Source organism: Macrobrachium nipponense, chromosome 17 (assembly GCF_015104395.2).
Source record: "Macrobrachium nipponense isolate FS-2020 chromosome 17, ASM1510439v2, whole genome shotgun sequence".
NCBI classification, from domain to species: Eukaryota; Metazoa; Arthropoda; class Malacostraca; order Decapoda; family Palaemonidae; genus Macrobrachium; species Macrobrachium nipponense.
The window spans coordinates 3,183,538-3,211,037 of NC_087210.1; the positions used below are offsets into that span (position 1 = coordinate 3,183,538).

The 27,500-nt window shown below is 36.2% G+C and overlaps 1 protein-coding gene across 36 annotated transcripts in view; it reads left to right on the top strand.

Annotated features, from left to right (window-relative positions):
* LOC135196123 (titin-like) overlaps window positions 1-27,500 on the top strand; it is an 856,828-nt gene that overhangs the window by 294,036 nt on the left and 535,292 nt on the right. For 26 of the 36 annotated variants that reach the window (XM_064222640.1, XM_064222602.1, XM_064222614.1 and 23 more), the window contains one exon: window positions 10,533-10,568. The exons of the other annotated variants lie outside the window; for them this stretch is intronic. In XM_064222640.1, coding sequence (XP_064078710.1) covers window positions 10,533-10,568 — 36 coding nt within the window. The remainder of the gene's footprint in view (window positions 1-10,532; window positions 10,569-27,500) is intronic. 36 annotated transcript variants of the gene reach the window in all.

The following is a 27,500-nucleotide window of genomic DNA, read 5'->3' on the forward strand; positions in this document are numbered from 1 at the left end:
GAAAAACCCATTTTGATATCAAAATATAACTGCGGTATGGCCAACTAGTTGCTAAGATTTAAAACCTATCAGATTAGTAATCCATTTTAGTATCCAAATATAATTATGGTATGACCAACTTGTTGCTAAGATTTTAAACGTGTTAGAATAAAAGTAAATTTGAATGCCCAAATATAACCAACACCTTGGGACGTACTGGGGCGACCACACGACGCGACCTGGTAAAGTTAATTAAAATTTTGCAACCTGCTTCAAATCTATTTTGCTGTTGGTGTAAAAATTTCTCCTTTGTATGCCGTCAATTTCTTTTCCGTAGCATAACCAAACCATATTCTTGTGGGTGAATGACTCGAAGTTGGTTGTTTCCTATTCGTCAACGGTGGTAACCGAAACATAGGACATGAACAAAGTATCTTGAGTTGAGTTGCATAAAGAATTTAGGCCAAAGGCCAAGCACTGGGACCTATGAGGTCATTCAGCGCTGAAATGGAAACTGACAGTAAAAGGTTTGAAAGGTGTAACTGGAGGAAAACATCTAAACAGTTCCACTATGAATCAAGTGTTAGGAGAGAGTTGAGGAAAGTAAGTTGAAGAAAGAGAATATGAAAGGAGGCACAGTAAAAGGAACGAAAGTGGTTGCAACTAGGGGATCGAAGGCACGCTGTGCAAAAAACCTTAAGTAATGTGCCTACAGTGCACCGCATGAGGTCCAATGACGGCACTATCCTCCTACGGGGGACAAAGTATCTTGAAAACCCCTTTGCTTAAGAGTATCGTTTGAGGCACCAGTTGCATTTCGTTCTCTTAACAAAACTGCCTAACAGTTTTCTCAGCAGTGTCGTGGATATTAATGCGATTCATTTAAGAAACCTGCTAGACTACCTGAAGGCAACACGCTCCCGTGCTCTTTGAAGCAACATGCTCCTGCTACTTGATTTATGCGGAATATTTATCTTCTTTTCTGCGTCCTTCCGTTCCTGATTTACGCTCCTCAGACACACACGCTCTGGTAAACGGCAATGATTTGTTACCGTCATAGCTTCGTCCCGGTAAAATTGACGTAAGTTTTGCCGTTCTCGCAATCACAAGAGACAGAAAAAGCGCCTCATTGACGTGGTCGGTATGGTGTTGGCGTACCACCTCGGTGGCCGCGAGTTCTATTCTAGGGCATTCCATTGAGGGGTGAGAGATGTGTGTTTCTGGTGATAGAAGTTCACTCTCGACGTGGTTCGGAAGTCACGTAAAGCCGTTGGTCCCGTTGCTGAATAACCACTGGTTATTCCATGCAACGTAAAAACACCATATAAACAAACGAATAAAACAAGAGACAGAAAACTGAAGCTTAGGGGCAGTGAAAACATTTGATGTCATGTCTGCCGCATAAAAATTGTTTTCCCTCTGTCATTCTTCAGCTGACGTTAGCTTCTCATTCGAGATTCATTCCACAGTTGACCCTATGAAACATACTGTCTTCATTGCCCGTGTCTCTCTGTAGAACAATCATTTATTTCTTGCGCTGAACATCTTCTTCACTCGATTGATGACTAACATGTTCCTCTATGTTATCTGCTGATGCCTCTCTCATTTTCCTTGCCTCTCATGGGGCAGAATAAGCCCAGGACCCAATAGAAGACGAAGGATGTGGCTCCGGCCTGGCTCGTGTGACGGCATTGCCAGAATTATTTGACATCATTGTCTGGCATGTGTGACGTCATTGTCTGAACCACTTGACGTCATTGGCTAGCTCGTGTGACGTCATTGTCTGGCCCGTGTGGCCTCACTGTCTGGCCTTTGTGACCTCACTGTATGGCCCGTTTGACCTCACTGACTGGCCCGTGTGACCTCACTAACTGGCCCGTGTGACCTCACTGACTGGCCTTTGTGACCTCACTGTCTGGCCTGTGAGACGTCATTGTCTAGCCGACCTGTCTGTGTGGGTCCTGGCTAAAATCTGGATACATCACTATCCGAGGTTTATATTTACATAATCTTTTAAGTATCCCGGGTATTTTTTTCTTATCTCAGAATTTTCTAAGTGTGCGTTAGTATTACATAGTGCTAAGTGTGGCAGTTTCCAGCATCTGGGAGATATTTTTCTTATTATTCCTCCCAGAACGCAGTATCAAAAACCTGTCTCGCGTTTTATCTGGACCTGTGCACTTGTTAAGATTGGCTGCTCTCTATATGGGATATTTTTCTTTTTTCTTTCTTTTGTTCTGTAAGTAAAGACTAGTTATTGTGTGCATTACATATAAGCTTGAGAAAACATGACAAATTATTTTAATTGTTATATGACAGGTCTAAATCGCCTTTCATATTCTGATTTCGTCTATATTTAGACAGTTTTAGTTTTCTGTTAAATGAAACTATTGAGATAGCTGCTGTTTGTCTGTCCGTCCTCACTTTTTCTGTCCACCCTCAGATCTCAAAACCTACTAAGGCTAAAGGGCTGCAAATTGGTATGTTGGTCATCCTCCCTCCAATCGTTAAGCATACTAGATTGTAGCCCTCTAGCCTCAGTAGATCTTATTTTATTTAAGGTCAAGTTTAGCCATGGATTATGCTTGTCTGGGGAGCAACTGAGCGCTGCCAGATCGGAACTGAGAGTTTCATGCAGCATTTTTACTGTTTCTATATACGTTATGGATAATCAGAGCTCATTTTATCCATAACATGAGGAGGGAGATGCGAAACCCTACCTTTATTAAGAGGACATTATATATTTTAATTACATATATTTTAATTACATATTATATAATATGTAATTAAAATATAAGTAATAAGTAGTATATATATATATATATATATATATATATATATATATATATATATATATATATATATATAAATTTTAGGCACAGTTTGCGTCATATATCCCACGAGGAGACGGGACGCATGACACAAAATTCTAGATATTTCTGAACCACTCCACAGAAACTAATGCCTGGTGTTTACAAAAAAATCAACAACAACAACAAGTTCAATCACAACCAGCATGCTGTGCAGTCATACATTAACCACAACACTGACAAAAAATAAAAATAAATACAAAAATAGAATCCTCAAACTTTTCCTTTATGGACTTCCTCCTCCTCCTCCTCCTCTCCCTAACAAAGGAGATATTGAACATCCCATTACGGCCATTTATAAACTCCTGGTAACTGCCGTCGTCGATTTCGGGGTCGGCAAAGAAAAAAAAAGCCGTCTGGGAATCCTGACTCGGTGCCAAGACTTCGTGTCGCCTCTTGCAGGCAAATGCAGAACACAGACACTCTCAGTGCTGAGTCACTGCTGCTCTCCTTTTTCACACACGAGTGATGCCCGATCGCGAATAGCTCTTGATTCGATATTCGCGGATTTTCACTCTGTGGGATATAAGTTTGAAAATGAATTCATTCGTTCACAAGTAGTGACGTCAATGAGAAGATGATGGGAAGGGTGCAAGCGCCTCAGTGCCGTGATCGGTATGGTGTTGGCCTGTCACTTCGGTGGCCGGGAGTTCGATTCTCGGGGATTACACTGGGGGGTGAGAGATGCTTATTTCTGGTGATAGAAGTTCATCACTCTCGACATGGTTCGGAAGTCACGTATTATGAAGCCGTTGGTCCCGTTGCTGAATAACCGTTACTGGTTCCATGCGACGTAAAAGTATCATACAAACAAAGTAGGAAGGTTGCTTGATGTTTATTTTGTATTTGGAATAGAAGTAAAGCTAGATAATGTTCGAGGGAATGGTTGAATGCACAACATCTTAGCTACAACCTCTTTCATTCCTTTTACTGTACCTTCGTTCTTATTATCTTTCTTCCATCTACTTTCTCATCCTCTTCTAACAAGTGTTTCTTAGCGCAGCTGCTTTGAGGTTCACCTCCTGTTACACCTATCAAGCCTTCTTACTGTCTGTTTCCTTTTCAGGGTTGAATGACCTCGTAGGTCTCAGCGCTTGGCCTTTGCCTAAAGTCCTATATATTCCATTCCATCAAAATGGAAGGCAAACAATAAATCTCCTGGACAGTTTTGAAACAACTTGGATCAGATGTACACAATAACGAAACTACTTGATAATTTTTTAAAAAATTAATTAATTAATTTTTTTTACATTCTGCTAACGTTAATCAGTGTAATGAATTAGCAGATGAAAGATAGCTTTCTACTGAAGGATGAAATGTCCCGAAATAAAATGCTCACCCCTTGATATGAGCTTTCTTCTCGAAGTGGTCTCTGGAAAATTTTCTGTAACCACAAGAAAATATAGCTCACAATATCGAAACTGTAAAAACGGTGCTCTGTTCACAGTGAGCCGAAGATATTGCCATGACCTTTTATGAACTCTTATATTCTTTGGAAATGATTCTAAGTGCCACAGCAAGAGCCATCAATATTTTTCCAGTTATCTTGATCGATTTGGCACAACTGCGCCCTTGTGGCAGTTGAATGTTCCGTGTTATGTTTGTGGGGACAGAAATTCATTTTCACTGTGTGAATGTCGCGGCTTCAAAAATCGTAAAGTGTTAACTTTTCTAGTATTCACTATTTTTCATATAATTTCTATCGATCGCGACTCGTGCTTGTGTAGTTTAAACTAACGGCTGACATGGTAGAAAATTAATGATCTTATACTTCTAAATTACGTCAGTGATGCCAACGTTCAATCCATCTGTTCTCTGTATAACAAAGTGTTCAACTGATGTATGTAAATGCATCTGACTTAGTTTTTATTTTGCAGAACTCGGTGTGAAGTCATCTGTCAATGTTTACGTATTTACGTGGCTTCAGTGAATTGCCATAATCTATTTTGTGCTGAAGTGGTTTCACACGAAATAATTGGTCTTTATTGAATTCTGTTACTAGGAAATCTAATGTTTTCTTTGTGAATTTGAAAATATTTATATGTCATGGCTGGTCATGTAACATTTTAAGTTTGGTAGCTCAATGTTTTTTATCGATCATTCGTTTTACATAGATACACGTATCCCTGATTTGTCATAGATAAACGTACCCCGGATTTTACAGATACACGTACACCAGATTTGACATAGATACACGCACCCTTGATTTGACATAGATATACATACCCCGGATTCTACAGATACACGTACACCAGATTTGACATAGACACACGCACCCCTGACTTGACAGATATACGTACCCCTGATTCTTCTGATACACTTACACCAGATTTGACTTAGATAGACGTACCCCTGATTTGACTTACAAATACGTACCCTGGATTTTACAGATACACGTACACCAGATTTGACATAGAAACGCGCACCCCTGATTTGACATACAAATACGTACCCCGGATTTTACAGATACACGTACACCAGATTTGACATAGAAACACGTACACCTGATTTGACATAGAAACACGTACACCTGATTTGACATACAAATACGTACCCCAGATTTTACAGATACACGTACACCAGATTTGACATAGAAACACGTACACCAGATTTTACATAGAAACACGTACACCTGATTTGACATGCAAATACGTACCCCAGTAGAGGGGGTAGTGCCTTCAGTGCATCTCACGTGGTGCACTGTAGGCATTACTCAAGGTTCTTTGGAGCGTGCCTTCGTACCTTAACTGCAACCTCTTTCATTCCTTTTACTGAACCTCCGTTCGTATTATTTTTCTTCCATTTGCCTTCCCATCCTCTCCTAACAATTGTCTCATAGTGCAGCTGCTTTGAGGTTTTCCTCCTGTTACACCTTTCAGACCTTCTTACTGTCAATTTCCCTTACAGCGCTGAATGGCCTCGTAGATCCCAGCGCTTGGTCTTTGGCCTATCTATCTATCTATCTCTATCTATCTATGTAGTCTAGGCCGTTCTCTGCACATCCATGAAATTACAATATCTATCTATCTATCTATCTATCTATTTATCTATCTATCTATCTATCTATCTATTTATCTATCTATCTATCTATCTATCTATGTAGTCTAGACCGTTCTCTGCTCACATCCATGAAATTACAATATCTATCTATCTATTTATCTATCTATCTATCTATGTAATCTAGACCGTTCTCTGCTCACATCCATGAAATTACAATATCTATCTATCCATCTATCTATTTATCTATCTATCTATCTATGTAATCTAGACCGTTCTCTGCTCACATCCATGAAATTACAATATCTATCTATCTATCTATCTATTTATCTATCTATCTATCTATGTAATCTAGACCGTTCTCTGCTCACATCCATGAAATTACAATATCTCTCTATCTATCTCTCTATCTATCTATCTAGTCTAGGCCGTTCTCTGCTCACATCCATGAAATTCCAAAATCAAAAAAATATTTCTCAACACGTAGCTGTTAGGTCACACAACTTGACATCAGCTACAGCGCTTGTATACACGGTCATGAAGCCAAGCTGGGACTTATGTATTCCACTTGACACTCTTGTCCTTTTGCTATTTCCAGTCCTGGCAGGGGGGAGGGGGGGATAAGAAACAAGGTCTCGACAATATCAGGTCAGGGAAACGGTGAGAGAATCAATTGCGGTTACCGGGTGTATTAATCCTAGTGCAGGTATTTCATTTTAGAAATATTGCTGCGAGAAGAATCTTTGACCTTGATAGGTGTCAGGTCAGGTCAAGTGAATATAAAGGAGACTTTAGTTTTGGTATTTTGTTTAAACAGGATACCCATTTGGTAACCTCAGGGCCTAGAGGAACACCGGATTCCATCGGCATGTGTTTTTGCATCCTTTTCAGTACGATAGAGAATTTTATTTTATTTATTTCCTTTGAAATGGAAGAAGGCAAGTCTCGTTAACCTCTGTTAGCATTAACTAATCGACCCCAGGCTGCTACTCTCTCTCTCTCTCTCTCTCTCAAAGCAACGCATAGTTCACAAATTCACAAGTGAAGATTATTATTCTCTCTCTCTCTCTCTCTCTCTCTCTCTCTCTCTCTCTCTCTCTCTCTCTCTCTCTCTCTCTCTCAGGAATACGCTGGTAATATCTCTGAAGGTAAATCGTAATCCGTAGGTGATAAGAGGAACATAATGTTACACAGTCACCTGATCTTTTATCTCTTTATCCCATTTGTGGAGATTTTCCCTTAATGAGGATTTCTTTGTCTCTCCCTCTCGTCTTCATCGTCGACCCCTGACCTCCCTTGACCTTCTCCCAAAGGTCATTTTTGTGACTTGATTATTCCACTGTTCGTTTATGTTACTTGATCATCGCTCTGTCTAAGGTGTGAAAGATAATAAGTAGGGATGTTTATTTTATTTCTTTTACCATTTTTTATCATTATTTTTTGCTTTCTCGTGAAGTAAGCCTACAAACTACTTTGTTGTTGTTCTTGTTTGGAAGGTAGGAAAGATCTATGGAAGAGCCTTAAAAGGTCTGAAAAAAGGTGTTATACTTTTAGTTAAAGATACAGAAATTTTAGGATAGGATATTTATATTTTATTAATTAGAATGTAAACGTAGAAAATAAATAATGTGTATGTTAGACAGTACAGAAAAAAATTTCCTAATAAAATATAGCGTATTTGTTTTAATTTTCGTTGGGGAAACAACGCTCTATTTGAACGTAGATTTTAGCACACGGCCCGAGTAAGCTGGAGGTCGGATTATCGTCTTCTTGGTCAATTTTGTAAAGTCTCTCTCTCTCTCTCTCTCTCTCTAAGCGACACGTAGTTCAGATATTCACAAATGAAGGATATTTCTCTCTCTCTCTCTCTCTCTCTCTCTCTCTTTCAAGAACCGTTGTTTGAATTTGCGTTACTCTGTCAAAAAAATAGGCGCCCCCGGAATTTCCATACTGTTTACACTTCCAACTGAGCACTTCATCTCTTGCAAAAGCTTTCATACTCTTTTCGTAACTAGTTTTCGCAGAAATGCGTGAAATTTTCGAGACATTCGTCTTAATTCAGGATATTGTTGCCTTTATTATAATTTTTGCCCAGTTCCTGAGGAATCGTGCAGGGGACAAACTGCAGTAACGTGTGTGCAGACTTTCTTAAAGTGAATTATTGTTGATTGGTTTATATTAGCGATTTTTTTTAAAAGAAAACTATCGTTCCTGTTTGTCTGTCCGTCCGCACTTTTTTTCTGGCCGTCCTCAGATCTTAAAAACTGCTGAGGCTAGAGGGCTGCAAATTGTTATGTTGATCATCTGCCCTCCAATCATCAAACATGCCAAAATGCAGCCCTCTACCCTCAGTAGTTTTTGTTTTATTTAAGGTTATATAACTGGATACGCATGTGTCACTTCCACGGAAACATACATTATACATTGATACCACTTATCTTAAGTATTTTTCTTTTTTTACACTGCCCATCTTAAATGTATTTAATTTCATTTTTATGCTACCGACAGACCCATGTTGAATATATCTTAAATTTGTACTACCATCTTAAATATATTTCTTTTGTATAGTACTACCCACCTTCTAAATATTTCATTTTTATATTGCACATCTTGGTAATATTTAATTAATTTGTATACTATCCATATACCCATCTTGAATATATTTAAGTTTATTTTTATTCTACCCTTATACCCCAACCCAAATATATTTATTTTTATTTTTATTCTACCCTTATACCCCAACCCAAATATATTTATTTTAATTTTTATTCTACCCTTATACCCCAACATAAATATATTTAATTTTATGTTTATACTACCCATATACCCACCTTGAATATATTTAATTTTATTTTTATACTACCCTCATACCCTAACCTAAATATATTTAATTTAATTTTTTATTACTAAACCTATACCCATCTTGAACATATTTATTTTTATTTTTATGCTATCCTTATACCCAACCTAAACATATTTCATTTTATTTTTATACTACCCTTACACCCAACCTAAATATGTTGAATTTTATTTTTATACTACCCTTATACCCCAACCTATATATATTTTAATTTTATTTTTATACTACCCTTATACCCCAACCTAAATATATTTAATTATATTTTTATACTACCCTTATACCCAACTGAACATATTTCATTTTATTTTTGTACTACCAGAATACCATCTTGAATATATTTAATATTATTTTTATACTACCCTTATACCCATCCTAAATATATTTAATTTTTTTTTTTACTATTCCTCTTCATTTCCATTTCATCGCAGCCAGTGTTGAGCGCAAGATGGAAACAAACGCCCTCCCAAGGAAATGATGTTTGTTTTAGTAATCTCTTGTGTATGAGATAAGACGACATTGATTTAAAACGTGGTTAACTCTCGGCGGTGTTATTCTTCTTACTAATGTGTGTGTGTGTGTGTGCTTCATGGACGATTCTTTTTCTCTGTATTTTTTTTATCATTAGTAGTGTTCCCTGGAAATGTTGTTTTATCCCTTGCGTCCATTTTTATATGGAAGTTTTTATTTATTTGTTTATTTTGTTACATTTTGGGTGAAGTAAAGCATTACCTGTAATGGAAGTTATTAATCTTTCAGAGTTTTAACAGTAAGCCTATAAACTACTATGTTGTTGTTGTTGTTGCTGTTGTTGTTCCTGTTTCGGGGGTGGGGATGGGAAAGTCTGAAAAAGTCTAAAAAAAGGTGTTTCGCGTCGAGTTAAAGATACAGGAATTTTAGGATATGATGTTTATGATTATTTATTAGAATGAAAATATAACGAACGAATAATGCATAGGTTGAACAGTACAGAACAATTATTTTTAATGAGATATAGCGTATTTATTTAAATTTTTGTTGTGAAACAAGGCTCTATACGACCATAGATTTTAGCACGTTTTAATTTCAGTTTAAATTGAGGAATATAATGTTTATAACTTATGCGTGAGGGGAAAATGTGGCACGCGTCCCGCATAAGCTGAAGGCCGGATCTCGCTCTGTTTAAATTATTGTGCATTTTCACTTGGTTTATTTATAAGGATTGTAACTTAAAAAAAAAAAAAAGACAAAATATGTGTTGTTGGGTATTTCACTTAAAACATGACCGAATATTTCTTTAATAACAAAAGTATATCGTTTCAACTTTCATATATATATATATATATATATATATTATATATATATATATATATATATATATGGTTTTTTCCAGTATTTTATCTGAAAAGCTAACCTTAGCCGTTTGTTTATTCTTTTTTTCTATGAAAAAATTGAAGCACATTTTAAATCAGCTTTCATTCTTTTTTTTTATTTAGTCACATTAAGCAGCTGTAATTCAGAGGGACACAATTCTTTTTACTCGTTTGGGGATAGTGACGTTAGTACACCCCACGCGTTGCACTGTAGGCATTACTTCAAGGTTGTTTGCAGCGTTCCTTAGGCCCCTAGCTGCGACCCCTCCCATACCTTTTACACTGCCTCTGTTTTTGTTCTCTCTCTCTCTCTCTCTCTCTCTCTCTCTCTCTCTCTCGTTGGTCCCCAGCGCTTGGCCTTCGACTTTAATTTTTTTTTTACTCATTCATTCATTCATTCATACTACGCCTTGTCATACGTCACTTTGCCGTCAGCTGATCGGATGTAAACAAAAGACTTCTTCTTTCTCTTTCCAGGTGAGACAACAAGACCAGCAGCAGGGCTCAGATCGGGTGAGTTACGACCATAGTGATAAGGATGGTGATTGATTGATTGATTGATATTCATATTGATATTGATGATGATGATGATGATGATGATGATGATCTTGAGGATGATGAAGATTTATATATAAATATAAATATAGTTGTCACTAGTGAGGTTTTAATAGCTGTTGGTGGTAGTAGTGATGGTACACTTAGGACCCTTTTGTGGTAGATTTTGTCATGGAGAGGTATGGAGCTCAGAGCTTGTTTGTTTGTGTTGGTGTGGATATGCGAGCGTGCCCGCCGACGGCTGCTGTTCGGGACACATAGACAACATTATTAGGCTTGACTTCTTGTCGTCGGCACACACAACATATGAGGCTTGACTTCTTGACGTCAAAGTGAAGTCAGGCTGCGTCAGATGCATTTGATCTTGAAGGGTGATCACGCGTTTCTAATGTTAATGTTACTTCGTTTAGCGTAGGCGTGAATAAGATGATGTACATTAAGTCCAATTTCGTAACAGGGGGTCACTTAAAAAAAGAAAAAAAATTTGACAGCTACAGTCATACTTTTATTACGCAGTAATATATATGTTTATATACATAAGGTTTTATCTATGATTTATGAGAAAAATTGTACGTAACACAACTTGATTCACAATATTTAAATTTCGTGTTATTGACACGGTAGAGACAACCATGTTTGCTTCCGCCCGTGATTTTATATGCTCAGTTTGTATTTCCATTCTGTATTTACGAACTATATATATATATGTATGTATAATTGACATTTTCCCCTTCTGATAGCCAGTTTCATTCATTACTCTTTAATTACCATACATTTACACAAGTGTGTCGTCTAGGATTTTCCCTTTAATATCTTGTAAATGAAGTGAAGTGAATCAAGCTATTTGTTGTCTTCTTCATCATCTCTTGAAAAAAAAGAGAACTGGGTCATGAAGAGTCTTTAATGTGGGAAATTAATGTAAGTTATTTGTTCTTGAAGCATATTTAGAAATGACCGCCATCTCATTTCATCGTAAAGCTAATTGCCTCGACGTTAAGAATTCTATTCAAGGAGACGTTGTAGCGAATTAAATTTTATTTTATTTTGTTAATAATAACTACGTTTGAGTTTCGGCTGGTTGTGGACGTTTCTAAAACTGGACAATGAAGTTAGATTCACTTTTGAGACTTGTCTTCTGCTACTTATAAAACATCGTCCATTAACGAAAGACATATTAGAAGTTGAGGAGTCTATAATAATACTTGTCTGAGTTTCCAACTTTTTCCCCTTCCAATATATACTATATACATATATATACACGTACATACATACACACATACATACATACATAATAGATATATGCACTGTAAAGCTTAATGAAACGATTGCATCTGTCTTAGAACTAATATTATCCTGTCGAATCTGATGTTTGGATGTAAGCATGAGTTGTGGACCCCTTTTTATGTGCCCTGAACGAGCATCTGGGAAAAAAAAAACACAAACTCGCATATACCTCTACTACAAGGCTTTGAGCTGCATACTTCTCGTCTCACCCTGTGTCCCAGTCTAAAGTGACCCCCACCCCACCCCTCTTTTTTTTTTTCACTATATAACCCTCCTCTGCTGACCTCGAACTTGATTGTTGTTAAGTGGAAATATACCCTTCTGTGGCACCCCTCCCCCTCCCCCCATCTTTATTGTATTAGTGTTTACCTTGGATATTCTTAACCCTCTTATTCTTAGTGTTGGTTTTCAGTTATCATCTCTGTTGTTATTGTTGTGGTTGTTATTATAATAAATGGTGTTATCACGTAACTAGTAGCCGTCCAAATTTTGTTATTTTCGTAGTTATCACGTAACCAGTAGCCGTCCAGATTATGTTATTTTCGTAGTTATCACGTAACCAGTAGCCGTCCAGATTATGTTATTTTCGTAGTTATCACGTGATGAGTAGCCGTCCAAAATTATGTTATTTTCTTAGTAGTTATCACGTTATGAGTAGCCGTCAAAATGATGTTAATTTTCGTAGTTATCACATAACCAGTAGCCGTCCAAATTATGTTATCTTCGTAGTTATCACGTGATGAGTAGCCGTCCAGATTGATATTATATTTGTCACGATCACCTAACTAGTAGCCGTCTAAATTAGTTGAATTAGTTGTCACTGTATCTAGTAGTTGCTCTCCAGATAAGGACAGTAGTAGTTGTCTTAATATGTGTACCAACCTGACTAGTTTGTAATCTCTCTCTCTCTCTCTCTCTCTCTCTCTCTCTCTCTCTCTCTCTCTCTCTGTGTAAGAAATTTATATGGTCGTCTTATTTCATAGAGTTTTTTTATTTTTTTTATTTTTACACGAAAATCGGAAAACGAAAGCTGGTAATTCCCTTATTCTATGCTTGGTATTGACCTCTCTCTCTCTCTCTCTCTAACTCTCTCTCTCTCTCTCTCTCTCTCTCTCTCTAAGAACTTTATATGGTCATTTATTTCATTAAAAACTAATACATGTTGATTTTTACACGAAAAGCGGAAAAATGTAAGCTGATAATTCCCTCATTCTACGCTTGGCATTTTGTGAGATTTACAATAATATATATATATATATATATATATATATATATATATATATATATATATATATATATATATATATATATATATATATATATATATATATATATATATATATATATATATATAATATATATATATATATATATATATAGTGTATGTATGTATGTATGTATGTAGTGTGTGTGATTATTCAAGTTTTTGCACTCATGACACAGCGTTCGTACACCGGTCTTGCTCTCAAATTTGCTGATCGTGAGATGTCGGTGCTGACAGTCGAGGTCTTGTAGTATCTGTAGGACAATCACGTATCTGTCATCCGATGTGATAAATGGTATCCAGTTGTTCGCCTGTTGTAATTTTTGGACGTCTCCCCTACGCTGTTATCACCTGTGCTGGCTCAGTTGAAATTACCAATTCACTTCTTAATTGTGGATTAAGAAGAAGACATGTCAGCGTATGTTGACCGTATCTTCTTGGACTTCTATGGGTGTTAGTACTTTTAACGGATGCTCAGTTATGTTGTCATCTTATTTTCGCTTACTAGTGGGAGCAAGCCAAACCACTTTGTTGTTGTTGTTGTTGTTGTTCTTGTTAGGGGGGAGTAACCCTACACACTACTTTGTTGTTGTTGTTGTTGTTGTTATTGTTCTTTGTTTTTTGTTTTTTTTGGGGGGGAAGGAAGACCCTTATGGAAAAGCCTAAATGGTAGGAAAAAGGTGTTTTGCTTTGAGTCAAAGATACAGTAAATTTCGGATACGATATTTTTGATTGATCTATCAGAGTGAAAAATGAAAAAAAAAAAAAAATTAAACAACGTTCATGTTAAATAGTACAGAACAGTTATTTCCAATAAAATACAGCGTATTTTTTTCATTTTCGTTGGCGAAACAGCGCTCTATTTGACCGTGGATTTTAAGCACGTGCCTCGAGTGAGGTGGAGGTCGGATCACGCCTTGTTTATATCCGTTTTGAGAGTGTGCTTACACCCAGTGGAATTCTAAGGGCCTCCCCTGCTGTAGGTAGTACGTACAGAAAACTGTCCCTTTTGTGTACCGCACCTAAGTGTGGCTGTTGTATGGAGTCCCACCGAAAAGTTTTATTGTCCATTTTTTCTCCCCGAGGACGAAAACTTTGGCAATGGTCTTCGTTCCGTGGGTAGAGCCCATTTAGCAGTAAATGGTCCCTTTTTATTCTTTTATATACATTTTTTATTTTTATGACAATGAATGGACTCTTTATTCTTTTTTTTTTTTTATTTAATTTTTTTTTATAGAGGGCAGACGTAAGATCTTGACGTTCTCCATCTGACGAAAATGAGGACATGACGGCAGGGGAAAGTAGTTTGGGCTAAAGCCTTCAGCAGTCGATGGGTCTTCTCCCTAACGGTTGGAAAAACCAGAAGGAGAATTTCTATGGGAACTGCATTAGAGGCTACCACTCTTAAATATAGTCTAAGGGACTGGAAACCTTGAATCAAGTCTAGGGGGACTCTCAACCTTAAAATCAAGTCAATTCTAGTGCTTTCCCCTAAATAAATATTTCATAAGGATGTATAATTCGAGTGTAATGCATGCACGCCTTAATTAGACGAGTACTGACCACGCCCATCATACGAACTCTCCCAGGTGGCTCACGTCCTCTTCGTTACCAACCGGCGTACTGCGTTCTCTCATATGTATGCTAATGCCCCTAGGAACAATTCTGAGACTGCAGTACAAAGGGTGAGGTGGTCGAAAGCACATCAGTGCATTTGTTCATTTCTTTTTCTCATTTTTATAAGCCTTTGAAGGCCTCTGTCGTCCGGGACTTCTTCGAAAGATGGTGTGAATGAAGTAATATCGTTCAAGTTTTATGCATGTATGTGTATATATGTATGTATATAATATATATGCCTATATATATTATATATATATTTGTCGCAGAGAAGCAGATTCACGTTGGTAATCCTTCGGTTTTTCAGCCACTATTTGAGGGGCCCCTTTCCAACTTGGTTAACGATCCCCCACAGTTGATCACGTGCCGGGTACATTATTCATTGATCAGGGTAATAAATAAAAAGGCACAAGAAGTAAAACGTTCCCCTCCCCCCCCAAAAAAAAAAAAAAAGCTGAACTATACGTCCTTATTCTCTTCTTAGTTTGAAGAGCAGCGAAAATTATTTCTTATATTTGTGAGTATTTGCAAAAGTAGAACACCAGCTCCTTGTGGGGGGTAGTGCCGTCAGTGCACCTCACGCGGAGCACTGTCAGCAATAATTTTAGGTTCTTTGCAGCGTCCTTTCGGGTTCCTAGCTGCAACTCCTTTCATTCTTTTTACTGTACTTCCGTTCTATTCTCTTTCTTCCATCTTACTTTCCTCAACCCTTCATAGTGGAACTGCTTTGAGGTTTTCCTCATATTACACCTCTCAAACCTTTTTTTACTGTCAATTAACGTTTCAGCTCTGAATGCCCTCAAAGGTCACAGCGCTTGGCCTTTGGCCTAAATTCTTTCTTCTGCGTTGAATAATATATATATATATATATATATATATATATATATATATATATATATATATATATAGTGTTGTTTGTGTGTGTGCAGGTTGCAGCTTCTGTTGTAGTTGCTTATAAAAAAAATTGTTAAATTTTCAGAAAAGTGAAGTTTCATCCCACGACAAATTATCGCCACCTCTACGGAGATATATATACATATTCATGATAAATTATAAAGCTGAATGCAAAATGCTCTCCGCTTATAATTGGATTTGCTTAATTTCGTTCGGTTCATGATTTAAATAAAAAAAATAAAAAATAAAAACTTCGTTAACCCGTATACAATTATATTTGCAACCTTTAAGCTTTTTATTTAATATTTGCAAACTTTTAAGTTATTTCTTTCATATATGCAACCTTAAAGCTTTTTTCTTTTATATATGCAAACTTTAAGTTTTTTTCTTTTATATATGCAAACTTTAAGCTTTTTTTCTTTTATATGTGCAAACTTTAAGCTTTTTTCTTTTATATATGCAAACTTTAAGCTTTTTTCTTTTATATATGCAAACTTTAAACTTTTTTCTTTTATATATGCAAACTTTAAGCTTTTTTATTTTATATGTGCAAACTTTAAGCTTTTTTCTTTTATATATGCAAACTTTAAGCTTTTGTCTTTCATATGTGCAAACTTTAAGCTTTTTTCTTTTATATATGCAAACTTTAAGCTTTTTTCTTTTATATATGCAAACTTTAAGCTTTTTTCTTTTATATATGCAAACTTTAAGCTTTTTTCTTTTATATCTGCAAACTTTAAGCTTTTTTCTTTTATATCTGCAGCCTTTAAGCTTTTTTATTTTCTACATGCAACCTTTAAGCTTTTTTCTTTTATATCTGCAACCTTTAAGCTTTTTATTTTATATTTGCACCTTGGCAGCTTTTTATTTTCATGGCGAGTGAATTATAAACGAAATATGTTTTCTTTTTTTACTCTGTCACGCGTACATAAATTGTTGTTGTTATTATTATTATTATTATTATTATTATTATTATTATTATTATTATTATTATTATTATTATTATTATTATTATTATTATTATTAATTGTATATCGATTTTGTGTTGATAAGAGCCAAGACTATGTTTATTAGTACTGTTAATACTATTATTATTATTACGTATAGCGTGTTGATATTATATAATTATTATTGTGTTGATAAGAGGCAGAACAATATGTCTGAGTTCCCTAGTTGTCTATGTTTCAGTAAAATATAGAAATTCTTTTCTCTGCTTCATTATATCTTCATATTTATGGCAGAATTCACGTGACAACTGCCGCACGCAATGTGTTTATTTTTTTATTTTTTATTTAGTATTTTTTTTTCGAAATGAAATTTAGCCCAGGCTTAATATTTTTTCCTATTTTTAGCGTCCTTTAACATTCAAAATGGATTCATTTTCATTTGAACTGTTAGCCAGGAAGAGTATATATTGTAAATTGCAGCATGTAGATTAATAAATGTTCTAATATTGTAATATTGTAGGTACCCCATAGGGGGCGGTCAGTAGTGACGTCAGTGCACCTCACACTGTTCACTGTAGGCATTACTCAAGGTTCTTTGCAGCGTCCCGTCGGCCCCTAGCTGCAATACATTTCATTCCTTTTACTGTACCTCCGTTCATTATCTCTTTCTTCTATCTTTGTTATCAACCTTCTAACAATTGATTCATTGTACAACTGCTTTGAGGTTTTCCTCCAGTTACGCCTTCCAGACATTCCAACTGTCAATTTCCGTTTCAGCGCTGAATGACCTCATAGGTCAAAGCGGAGGGCTTTTGGCATAAATTCTATATTCCTTCATTCCTTCCGATTATATTACGGTAAAAATAAACTTTCGGTTTCGTGTCCCAATCTCATCCCGTGACCTCTTTGAATTTTCTGTTTGGCAGATTTTGTCAATAATTCTCTCAAGGTTATTTGACTCTGAATAACTGTTTATTTCGTCCTCTTCGTTTCTGAATTCTGAAGTTGCGTTCGGATAATGCTGTGGTAATGCTGTGGCCCGGAATGAAGTTATATAAGGATCTGGTAATCATTTTTATGTTGTTGCGAATGAACCAAGTTAAAAGTGTCCCAGTTTGTTACTAGCATCAACAAAAAAAAGCCACACTGATCTATTTATTAGTCTCCTTTCCCTCTATCGTGATTTTGGTCTGGTCGCGAAAAGAATTTAGAAAAAAATATTTTAAAAATTACGTGGTCTTATTTTATGAGAATTCATGTATAAAATGACGTCTTCTCATTTCATGAGAGTTCATGTATAAAATTACGCCTTCTCATTGTCTGAGAGTTCATGTATAAAATTATGTCGTCTCATTTTATGAGAATTCGTGTATAAAATGACGTTGTGTCTCATTTTATGAGAGTTCACGGTAAGACGAAATTCTCAGTTGGCCCCTGGAAGGAAATAGGAAAATATACACAACGATCCAGCAAAAATGAGCTGGAAAATAATTCCCTTGTGGAATCTCTTTCGTATTATAGCTGGTTGGGTTTTTTCCCCCTTTTCGGGTTGGAACTGTGGTACTCTGACGTTTCGTCCTTTTTAAAATTGATAGTCTTTTAGTACAATTGAAAATTATAGTCTTTTAGTTTCAGTCTTTTAATACCATTAAAATGGTACCATTAAAATTTATAGTTTTTTAGTACCATTAAAATTGGGTCTTTTAGTACCATTAAAATTGAGTGTTTTATAGTACCATTAAAATTGATAGTCTTTTAGTATCATTAAAATTGATAGTTTTTTAGTACCATTAAAATTTATAGTCTTTTAGTACCGTTAAAATTGATAGTTTTTAGTACCATTAAAATAAATAGTTTTTTAGAACCATTAAAATTGATAGTATTTTAGTACCATTAAAATTGATAGTCTTTTAGTACTATTAACATTGATAGTCTTTTAGTACCACTAAGTTGATAGTCTTTTAGTACCATTAAATTGATAGTCTTTTAGTACCATTAAAATTGATAGTCTTTTAGTACTACTAAGTTGATAGTCTTTTAGAATTGATAGTCTTGTAGTACCATTAAAATTCATAGTCTTTTATTACCATTAAAATTGATAGTTTTTTAGTACCATTAAAATTCATAGTCTTTTAGTACTATTAAAATTGATAGTCTTTTAATACCATTAAAATTGAGTGTTTTAGTACCATTAAAATTGATAGTCTTTTAGTACTATTAAGTTGATAGTCTTTTAGTACCATTAAAATTGATAGTCTTTTAGTACCATTACAATTCAGTCTTTTAGTACCATTAAGTTGATAGTCTTTTAGCACCATTAGAATTGAGATTCTTTTAGTACCACTAAGTTGATAGTCTTTTAGTACCAATAAAATTGACAGTCTTTTAGTATCATTAAAATTGATAGTCTTTTAGTACCATTAAAATTGATAGTCTTGTAGCACCATTTAAATTGATAGTCTTTTAGCACCATTAAAATTGATATTCTTTTAGTGCCACTAAGTTGATAGTCTTATAGTACCATTAAAATTGATAGTCTTGTAGTACCATTTAAATTGATAGTCTTTTAGTTCCATTAAAATGGATAGTCTTTTAGTGCCATTTAAATTGATATTCTTTTAGCGCCACTAAATTAATAGTCTTTTTGTACCATTAAAATTGATAGTCTTTTAGTACCAGTTTTAGGAGATTAAGCCTTCTTTTTATATGCAAGGTTTCTAGTACGCTTCCATGTTGTAGGATGATGCCACGGATAGAATTTTGTAATGTATTTTAACCGCAATAAAGCAATAAATCTTCTGAAAGAATTTTTGAGGAACAGATCTGATATAGGCAGAGGTAATGTACAGCAAGGCATTCTACTCCCCGTAGGGGGTAAGGCATCAGTCGACCTCATGCGGTGCCTGTGGGCATTACTTGAGGTTCGTTGCAGCGTGCCTTCGGCCCCTAGCTGCAACTCCTTTCGTTCCTTTTACTATACCTCCGTTCATATTCTCTTTCTTCCATCTTGTTATCCACCCTCTCCTAATAATTGATTCACAGTGCCACTGCTTTGAGGTTTTCCTCCTGCTACACCTTTCAAACATTTAAATGGCAGTTTCCATTTCAGCGCTGAATGACCTCATAGGTCAATCAATCAACGTATTCTGTTGAGAGACCTTGCATAATGTTGCGTCGTTGCTGTTGGTGTTCATCTTCTTCATTTGACACATCGTATTCCCATTCTCCCAACGAAGATAGTTTTGGACATTTCAGGTTGGGAAGAATAATCATCCACTGTATCGGAGCTGATTTTGAGTGTGTGTGTATATATATATATATATATATATATATATATTTATATATATATATATATATATATATATATATATATATATATGCCTTTACTATAATTTTTCGATGGGGAAATATCTCCATAGATTGTGCAGGTTTTTTTTTTTTTTTTTTTTTTTTTTTTTTTTTACAGGTTCTGTCGTCCATTTATGAGAGCGACGCTTTATGTGAATTTTAGTTTTCTGTAAAAGAAAACAATTGTGCTTGCTTTGTCTGTCCTTCAGCACTTTCTTCTGTCAACCCTCAGATCTTAAAAACTACAGAAGTTAGAGGGCTGCAAATTGGTAGGTTGATCATCCACCCTCCAATCATCAAACATACCAAATTGCAGCCCTCTAGCCTTAGTCGTTTTCTTTTTATTTTTAAGGTTAAAGTTACTCATAATCGTGCTTCTGGCAGCGATATAGGAAAGGCCACTACCAGGCCGTGGTTAAAGTTTCATGGGCCAAATTCATACAGCATTATACCGAGGCCACCGTAGGGTAGAAGATATATTTTCGGTGACTAATTATACGCTGTATCGGCTGTACGGAAAACCGGATTGCGCCGAATGTTTTACACGTTTCTTTAAATCTGGTCCTCCATTAGTCACTGAACTCGCAATTATCGCCGTGGGCGATTGGTGAAGTTCCATTATCGAAGCGACGCCTGACTTTCCCCCTAAATGGGGAGATCAGGAAACACACACCTAAGCCCCCACCCCCTCACACCCCCCTCGTTAAAAGTGCTTGCCTAAGAATCCATCCTCAGCTTTCTTCCGCCGAAATGGAAAGGAAATCCTTCCTGTAAAAGCTAGAAAGAAAACATCTGGATTGTCGCGTAACTTTCGCACCAGCTTAAAAGAGAGAGAGAGAGAGAGAGAGAGAGAGAGAGAGAGAGAGAGAGAGAGAGAGAGAGAGAGAGAAAGAAAATAACAGATAACAAAGAAAATAATGTTTTTCAAAGTTTATTGAATGCATTCACACTTCAACTATTTCATTAAATACATTCACACTTAAACCAGTTTATTAAATACACTCAGATTTCAACAACCAGTTTTTTAAATACATTCATACTTCAGTGAGTTTGCTAAATGCATCCACACTTCAACCAGCTTATTAAATCCATTCACAGTTCAACTATTTCATTAAATACATTCACACTTAAACCAGTATTTTTTAATACAATCACACTTGGACCAGTTTATTGAATACATTCAGACATCAGCCAGTTTGTTGAATATATTCACTTTTCTTCCACCAGTTTATTAAATACATTCAGATGTTTGCCAGTTTAATGAATACATTCACACTTGAGTGAGTTTATTAAATACATTGAACCTCCTTCAACCAGTTTGTTTGATACATTCGATTTTTGCCAGTTTTAATTTGAATTACATTTCACACTTGAGTGAGTTTATTAAATACATTGACCCACTCACAGTTGTTTTAATTAAATTCGCCACCTTGAGTGAGGTTTATTAAAATTACCATTGACACTTCAACCAGTTGTTTGAATACATTCACACTTCAGCCAGTTTATTGACTACATTCACAATTTAACCAGTTTTTTAAATACATTCACACACAGCCAGTTTATTGACTACATTCATCCTCAACCAGCCCATTAAGTACACTCACACTTCAACAAGTTTACTGAATACATTGACACTTCAACCAGTTTATTCAATACATTCACACAATAACTAATTTATTAAATACATTTCTGACATCAGCATATCAGTACAATAACAGATGTTATGACGTTCTAAATAAAACGGTATTGTCACCGTTGCTCTATCGAGTATTTACGTTTATTCTGTTACTGGAACCAACATAAATCATTTTTTACGGTCTTTTATGGAGATCGGTTTAATATCGAAATGAATGTTTTCGTATAAATTTTTGATTGGTCGAATATGAACATTAAAGGATTATATTCAATATTTAGTCGTATCGTGAATGGGGAGGAAATTTATGGTGATTGTGGGTTAGAGATAATTGCATATTCCCGCTGGAACACGTTTCAAACAACTGTTTTTTATTCTAATTTTTTTGTCACTGGTGTTTTTTGAAAGTGTTATAATAACTTGAACGTTGGTTAAAAATTGTTTTGTAGTAAAGGAACAAAATGCTATGATAATGAAGATCAAATTCAGCCATTTAGCTTTGCATATCCTAATACTGGAGAGTATTGTAAGGGAGGTTTGATGATAAAATGGCTGGAAGTGTGAGTCTAATCAATAAACTACTTGAAGTGTGAGTGTATTCCATGAATTGCTTGAAGTGTGAGTGTATTTCATAGGCTGCTTGCAGTGTGAGTGTATTCCATGAACTACTTGAAGTGTGAGTGTATTCCATGAGCTGCTTGAAGTGTGAATGGTATTCCATGATTTGCTTGAAGTGTGAGTATTTCATGAACTGCTTGAAGTGTGAATGTGTGAGTGTATTCCATGAACTGCTTGGAGTGAGAATGTATTCCATGATTTGCTTGCAGTATGAGTGTACGTTTGTATTCCATGAACTGCTTGAAGTGTGAATGGTATTCCATGAACTGCTTGAAGTGTGAGTGTATTCAATGATTTGCTTGCAGTGTAAGTGTGCGAGTGTATTCCATAAACTGCTTGAAGTTTGATGTTTTCCTTGAATTGCTTGAAGTGTGAGTGTATTCCATGAACTGCTTGAAGTGTGAATGTACTTTTGGCTCAGCTGATGAAGGTTGAGTCTCATCTCTAATTTTGTTTGCTTTTTTGTACCATATTTCAATGACCACCTTCCCCCTGTAAGATCAGTTATGGCTCGAAAATGGTTGTGTCTTTTCACCGATAGACATCAGGATGAAAGAGGCATTGCACCCACACTAATGTAGGGAATGATGAAGCTTTAAGAATTTCTGTTACGTCAGATGTTGGACAAATGAATCCACTTCTCATTGTTATGTCTCTTTAGCCAGTATTGCTGGGCACTCTTTTGTCCTAAAATTTCCTGAATACCGCTACTGCCTGTATCGAACCACTCTTCCATTTTCGTTTACTCGGGGAGTAAGCCTACAAACTACTTTGCTGTTGTGGTAGAAAAACCTAAAAAGGTCTGGAAAAGGTTTTTTGGCGTTGAGTTAAAGATACAGGAATTTTAGGACGGAATAAATTATGATTCATTTATTACAATGAAAGTTTAAAAAAAATAGATAATGTGCATGTTAAATAGTACAGAAAAATTATTTTTAATATAAAATACAGCATATTTATTTTAATTTTCGCTGGTGAAACAACCCGCTATTTGACCATAGATTTTAGCTCGCGCTTCAAGGAAGACTTAAGTTTTGCGACTAATATTTCCTCAAAAGTTCCTGTTTGAATCGAACTCTTTGAGTTTCTTCATACAACTTCTCTGTGGGAATTTGAGAATTGTGAAAGCATCACTTTTGTGTTGACCAAATCGTCCTACATGGAGGAAGGCTCTCTGTACGAACTCTTAGCTGTTTCTCAAGTCATTTGGTACCTTTGACTGTCAGCTGAGCAACATCTGGTACCTTCCCGATTTGTTTTGAGACGGCCTTGTCTGTCTGTCTGTCCGTCCGCACGTTGTCTGTCCGCCCTCAGATCTTAGAAACTACCAAGGCTGGAGGGCTGCAAATTGGTATGTTTATCGTCCACCCTCCGGTCATCAATCATACCAAATTGCAGCCTTCTAGACTCAGCAGTATATATTTTATTTAATGTTAAGGTCAGCCATGATCGTGCGTCTGGCACTGTTATAGTTGCCTCCAACAAAGACCCTCCTTTGTTCCTTTCATGTGAGCTTTTCATGTAATTAGAAAATTACATTGTAAAACTTTTTAAAAATTCAGGTGAAAAGATTAAGATAAATAGTTTCAACGATCTCCCTTTTGGTGTTACGCGAGCAGAAAAGGCAAAGAGTCAAGTCTTAAGAATGGCCAAGTTCTCTTAAAACAAGAAACTTTTTTTTTTTGTACGGCTAATAACTTCAGTGTTTAGGAACTCATTATGCAGTATGTTTTAAGAAAATGGTCTAGGTTTTGCTGGGCGAACTTAAAAGTTTGATCGTGGGAGTGAAAACACTGGGTTTTGGGCTTGTCTAGACTATAGTAAGTATTTTCATGAGATTTTATTTATATATATATATATATATATATAATATATATATATATATATATATATATATATATGAATAGTTCCTCATTGGACGGGTGGATTACGTGGTCGCCTACCGATTCAGTAGTCGTGAGTACGATTCCCTGCTCTGCCAACATGGAATGAGAGGAGTTTATTTTGGTGATTAGAAATTTATTTCTCGATATAATGCCATTCGGATCCCACAAGAAGCTGTAGGTCCCGTTGCTAGGTAAGGAATATAATGTTGACAACTTACGCGTGAGGGGAAAATCTTGCATGCGTCCCATGTAAGCTGGAGGTCGGATCACGCCTTGTTCCTGTGTATGTTCTTTTTCGGACCTTTCCTAGAGAGAGTGACCCCTAAGGGCTTTTTGGGGTTGTTATGCAGGGCTAATATTTCTTAACGTCATTATCTTTATGATATTCCCGAGATGTATACTAGTATTGCACCAGCCCCCCCCCCTTTTTTTTTTTTTACATGCCCTTAGGTTAGGTCAGTTTAGGTTGGGTTTAGGTTAGGTTAGGTTGGGTTGGGTTTAGGTTAATTTAGGTTGAATTACGTTAGGTTGGGTTGGGTAAGGTTGGGTGAGGTTGTATTGGGTTAGTTAAGATTGGTTTAGGTTAGGTTGGGTTGGGTTAGGTTAGGTTAGGTTGGGCAAATTGTTGGTAATGTGAGGGTGGGAAACAATGAGATTATTTTTGAGACGACTCTATGGTTAGTTTTTAAGGTATGGCGTCCCGCTTTTCCAGGGAAGGTGCAGTACTCGGTTACAGTTCAGGAATATATGTCATAAGGGGGAGAATCCCTTACAAATTAAAAAAATGTCACTAAATCTATTACGCCCTCGTGAAGGCGGTGACATGCAAAACTTACCTCTTCGAGCAGGGCACTACGTACCTCCTCATAGGACAGCAAGACAGTAATGCATAATCAAGTGCTGAATATCTACCTTTATATTTATATATATATATATATATATATATATATATATATATATATATATATATATATATATATATTATATATAATATATATATATATTCTATTATATATATTACCGGGTTAAAACCCCGATGGGTCACTATCTACGAAAGGTTCCAGTCCTTCTTCTACGTTTTTCGTATTGGTTGCTGGAAGTTTTGGTTGTATAAATACCACTGAAATGGAAGAGTGAAACCCGAGACGGGGATTTTTGCTTGGTCGTCTGTTTTGATTTTCAGATTTTACGTCTGGTACTATAATACTGCGTATGATAAAAAGGGAAGGAAAAACAAGGAATCTTGTTAGGGAATCTTGCACTTTGGCCTTCTTCCGAGCTTCTTCCGTTCGTGATAGAAAGAGATATAATTTCTAGTTACTGAAGTTGGGGTGTGCGAAGAACTCGCGCTGGTACGACATTTTTTTTTTAAATATAAAACCTGTTTATATTATGAATGCGTGGAATTGCTCATTTTTGTTGTTGACAAGATGCAGAATTAAGTTATGTTGTCTTATTCTGCCTTGAATATTTGCGATTAGTTGTAATACCTATTATCATAATTCAGAAGGTGAACCTTATTCGTATGGAACAAACCCACCAAAGGGGCCAACACTTTAAATTCAATCTTCCAAAGAATATTACGGTATTCATTAGGAAGTAATAGGAGGAAGTAAAGGGAAATACAGAGAGAAGAGATCTCACTCATATAAAAGGAAAAGAAAATAAAGATTAATAAATGATTAAATAGATGAAAATGTATTGGAATGTAAGGAGAAGAGTATTCGGGTCGTAATGCCTTGCATCTTGAACTTCTGAAGGAAGAAGTTCCAGTCACACGACTTCCTCTGGAAGGCTGTTCCACAATCCAGCAGTGTGAGGAATATAGGACCTCTGGAACTCTGGTGGAGAAGTTCCACAGCGAGGTAATTGAAGTCTTTCGTTAGTTCCGCTGCTAAATAGCGGAACGGTATCCTAGTCAGTGTTATTGATGCTTAGGCTCGTAAGCTTAAAGAGGCAGTGATACTACTTTCAAACATTCCACATCATTGCCTTTGTTTCTCTTTCATTTTAATTGCTTACGTGCTCATTGTTTGTTCTTTTTGTTTTTTTAATGTAGAATAATCTCTGTTGTTTTCCAGTTACTTTCCTTTAGATTTTTCTTCTCTTTTGCGCGTGGAAATTCTAATCATTTTAAAGCTTGCTCTGCAAGTTGGTGGTTTTTCATTATTATTCCACTGGAATATTTGGCAATAATACTAATAATAATAATAATAATAATAATATATGATAAAAGCCATAAACACATGGGCAGTGCCAGTAATCAGATACAGCGCAGGAATAGTGGAATGGACGAAGGCAGAACTCCGCAGCATAGATCAGAAAACCAGGAAACATATGACAATGCACAAAGCACTACACCCAAGAGCAAATACGGACAGACTATACATAACACGAAAGGAAGGGGGCAGAGGACTACTAAGTATAGAGGACTGCGTCAACATCGAAAACAGAGCACTGGGGCAATATCTGAAAACCAGTGAAGACGAGTGGCTAAAGAGTGCATGGGAAGAAGGACTAATAAAAGTAGACGAAGACCCAGAAATATACAGACAGGAGAAAGACAGAAAAAACAGAGGACTGGCACAACAAACCAATGCACGGACAATACATGAGACAGACTAAAGAACTAGCCAGCGATGACAATTGGCAATGGCTACAGAGGGGAGAGCTAAAGAAGGAAACTGAAGGAATGATAACAGCGGCACAAGATCGGCCCTAAGAACCAGATATGTTCAAAGTACGATAGACGGAAATAACATCTCTCCCATATGTAGGAAGTGCAATACGAAAAATGAAACCATAAACCACATAGCAAGTAAATGCCCGGCACTTGCACAGAACCAGTACAAAAAGAGGCATGATACAGTGGCAAAAGCCCTCCACTGGAGCCTGTGCAAGAAACATCAGCTACCATTGCAGTAATAAGTGGTTACGAGCACCAACCTGAGGGAGTGATAGAAAACGATCAGGCAAAGATCCTCTGGGACTATGGTATCAGAACGGATAGGGTGATACGTGCAAACAGACTAGACGTGACGTTGATTGACAAAGTCAAGAAGAAAGTATCACTCATTGATGTCGCAATACCATGGGACACCAGAGTTGAAGAGAAAGAGAGGGAAAAAATTGGATAAGTATCAAGATCTGAAAATAGAAATAAGAAGGATATGGGATATGCCAGTGGAAATTGTACCCATAATCATAGGAACACTAGGCACGATCCCAAGATCCCTGAAAAGGAATCTAGAAAAACTAGAGGCTGAAGTAGCTCCAGGACTCATGCAGAAGAGTGTGATCCTAGAAACGGCACACATAGTAAGAAAAGTGATGGACTCCTAAGGAGGCAGGATGCAACCCGGAACCCCACACTATAAATGCCACCCAGTCGAATTGGAG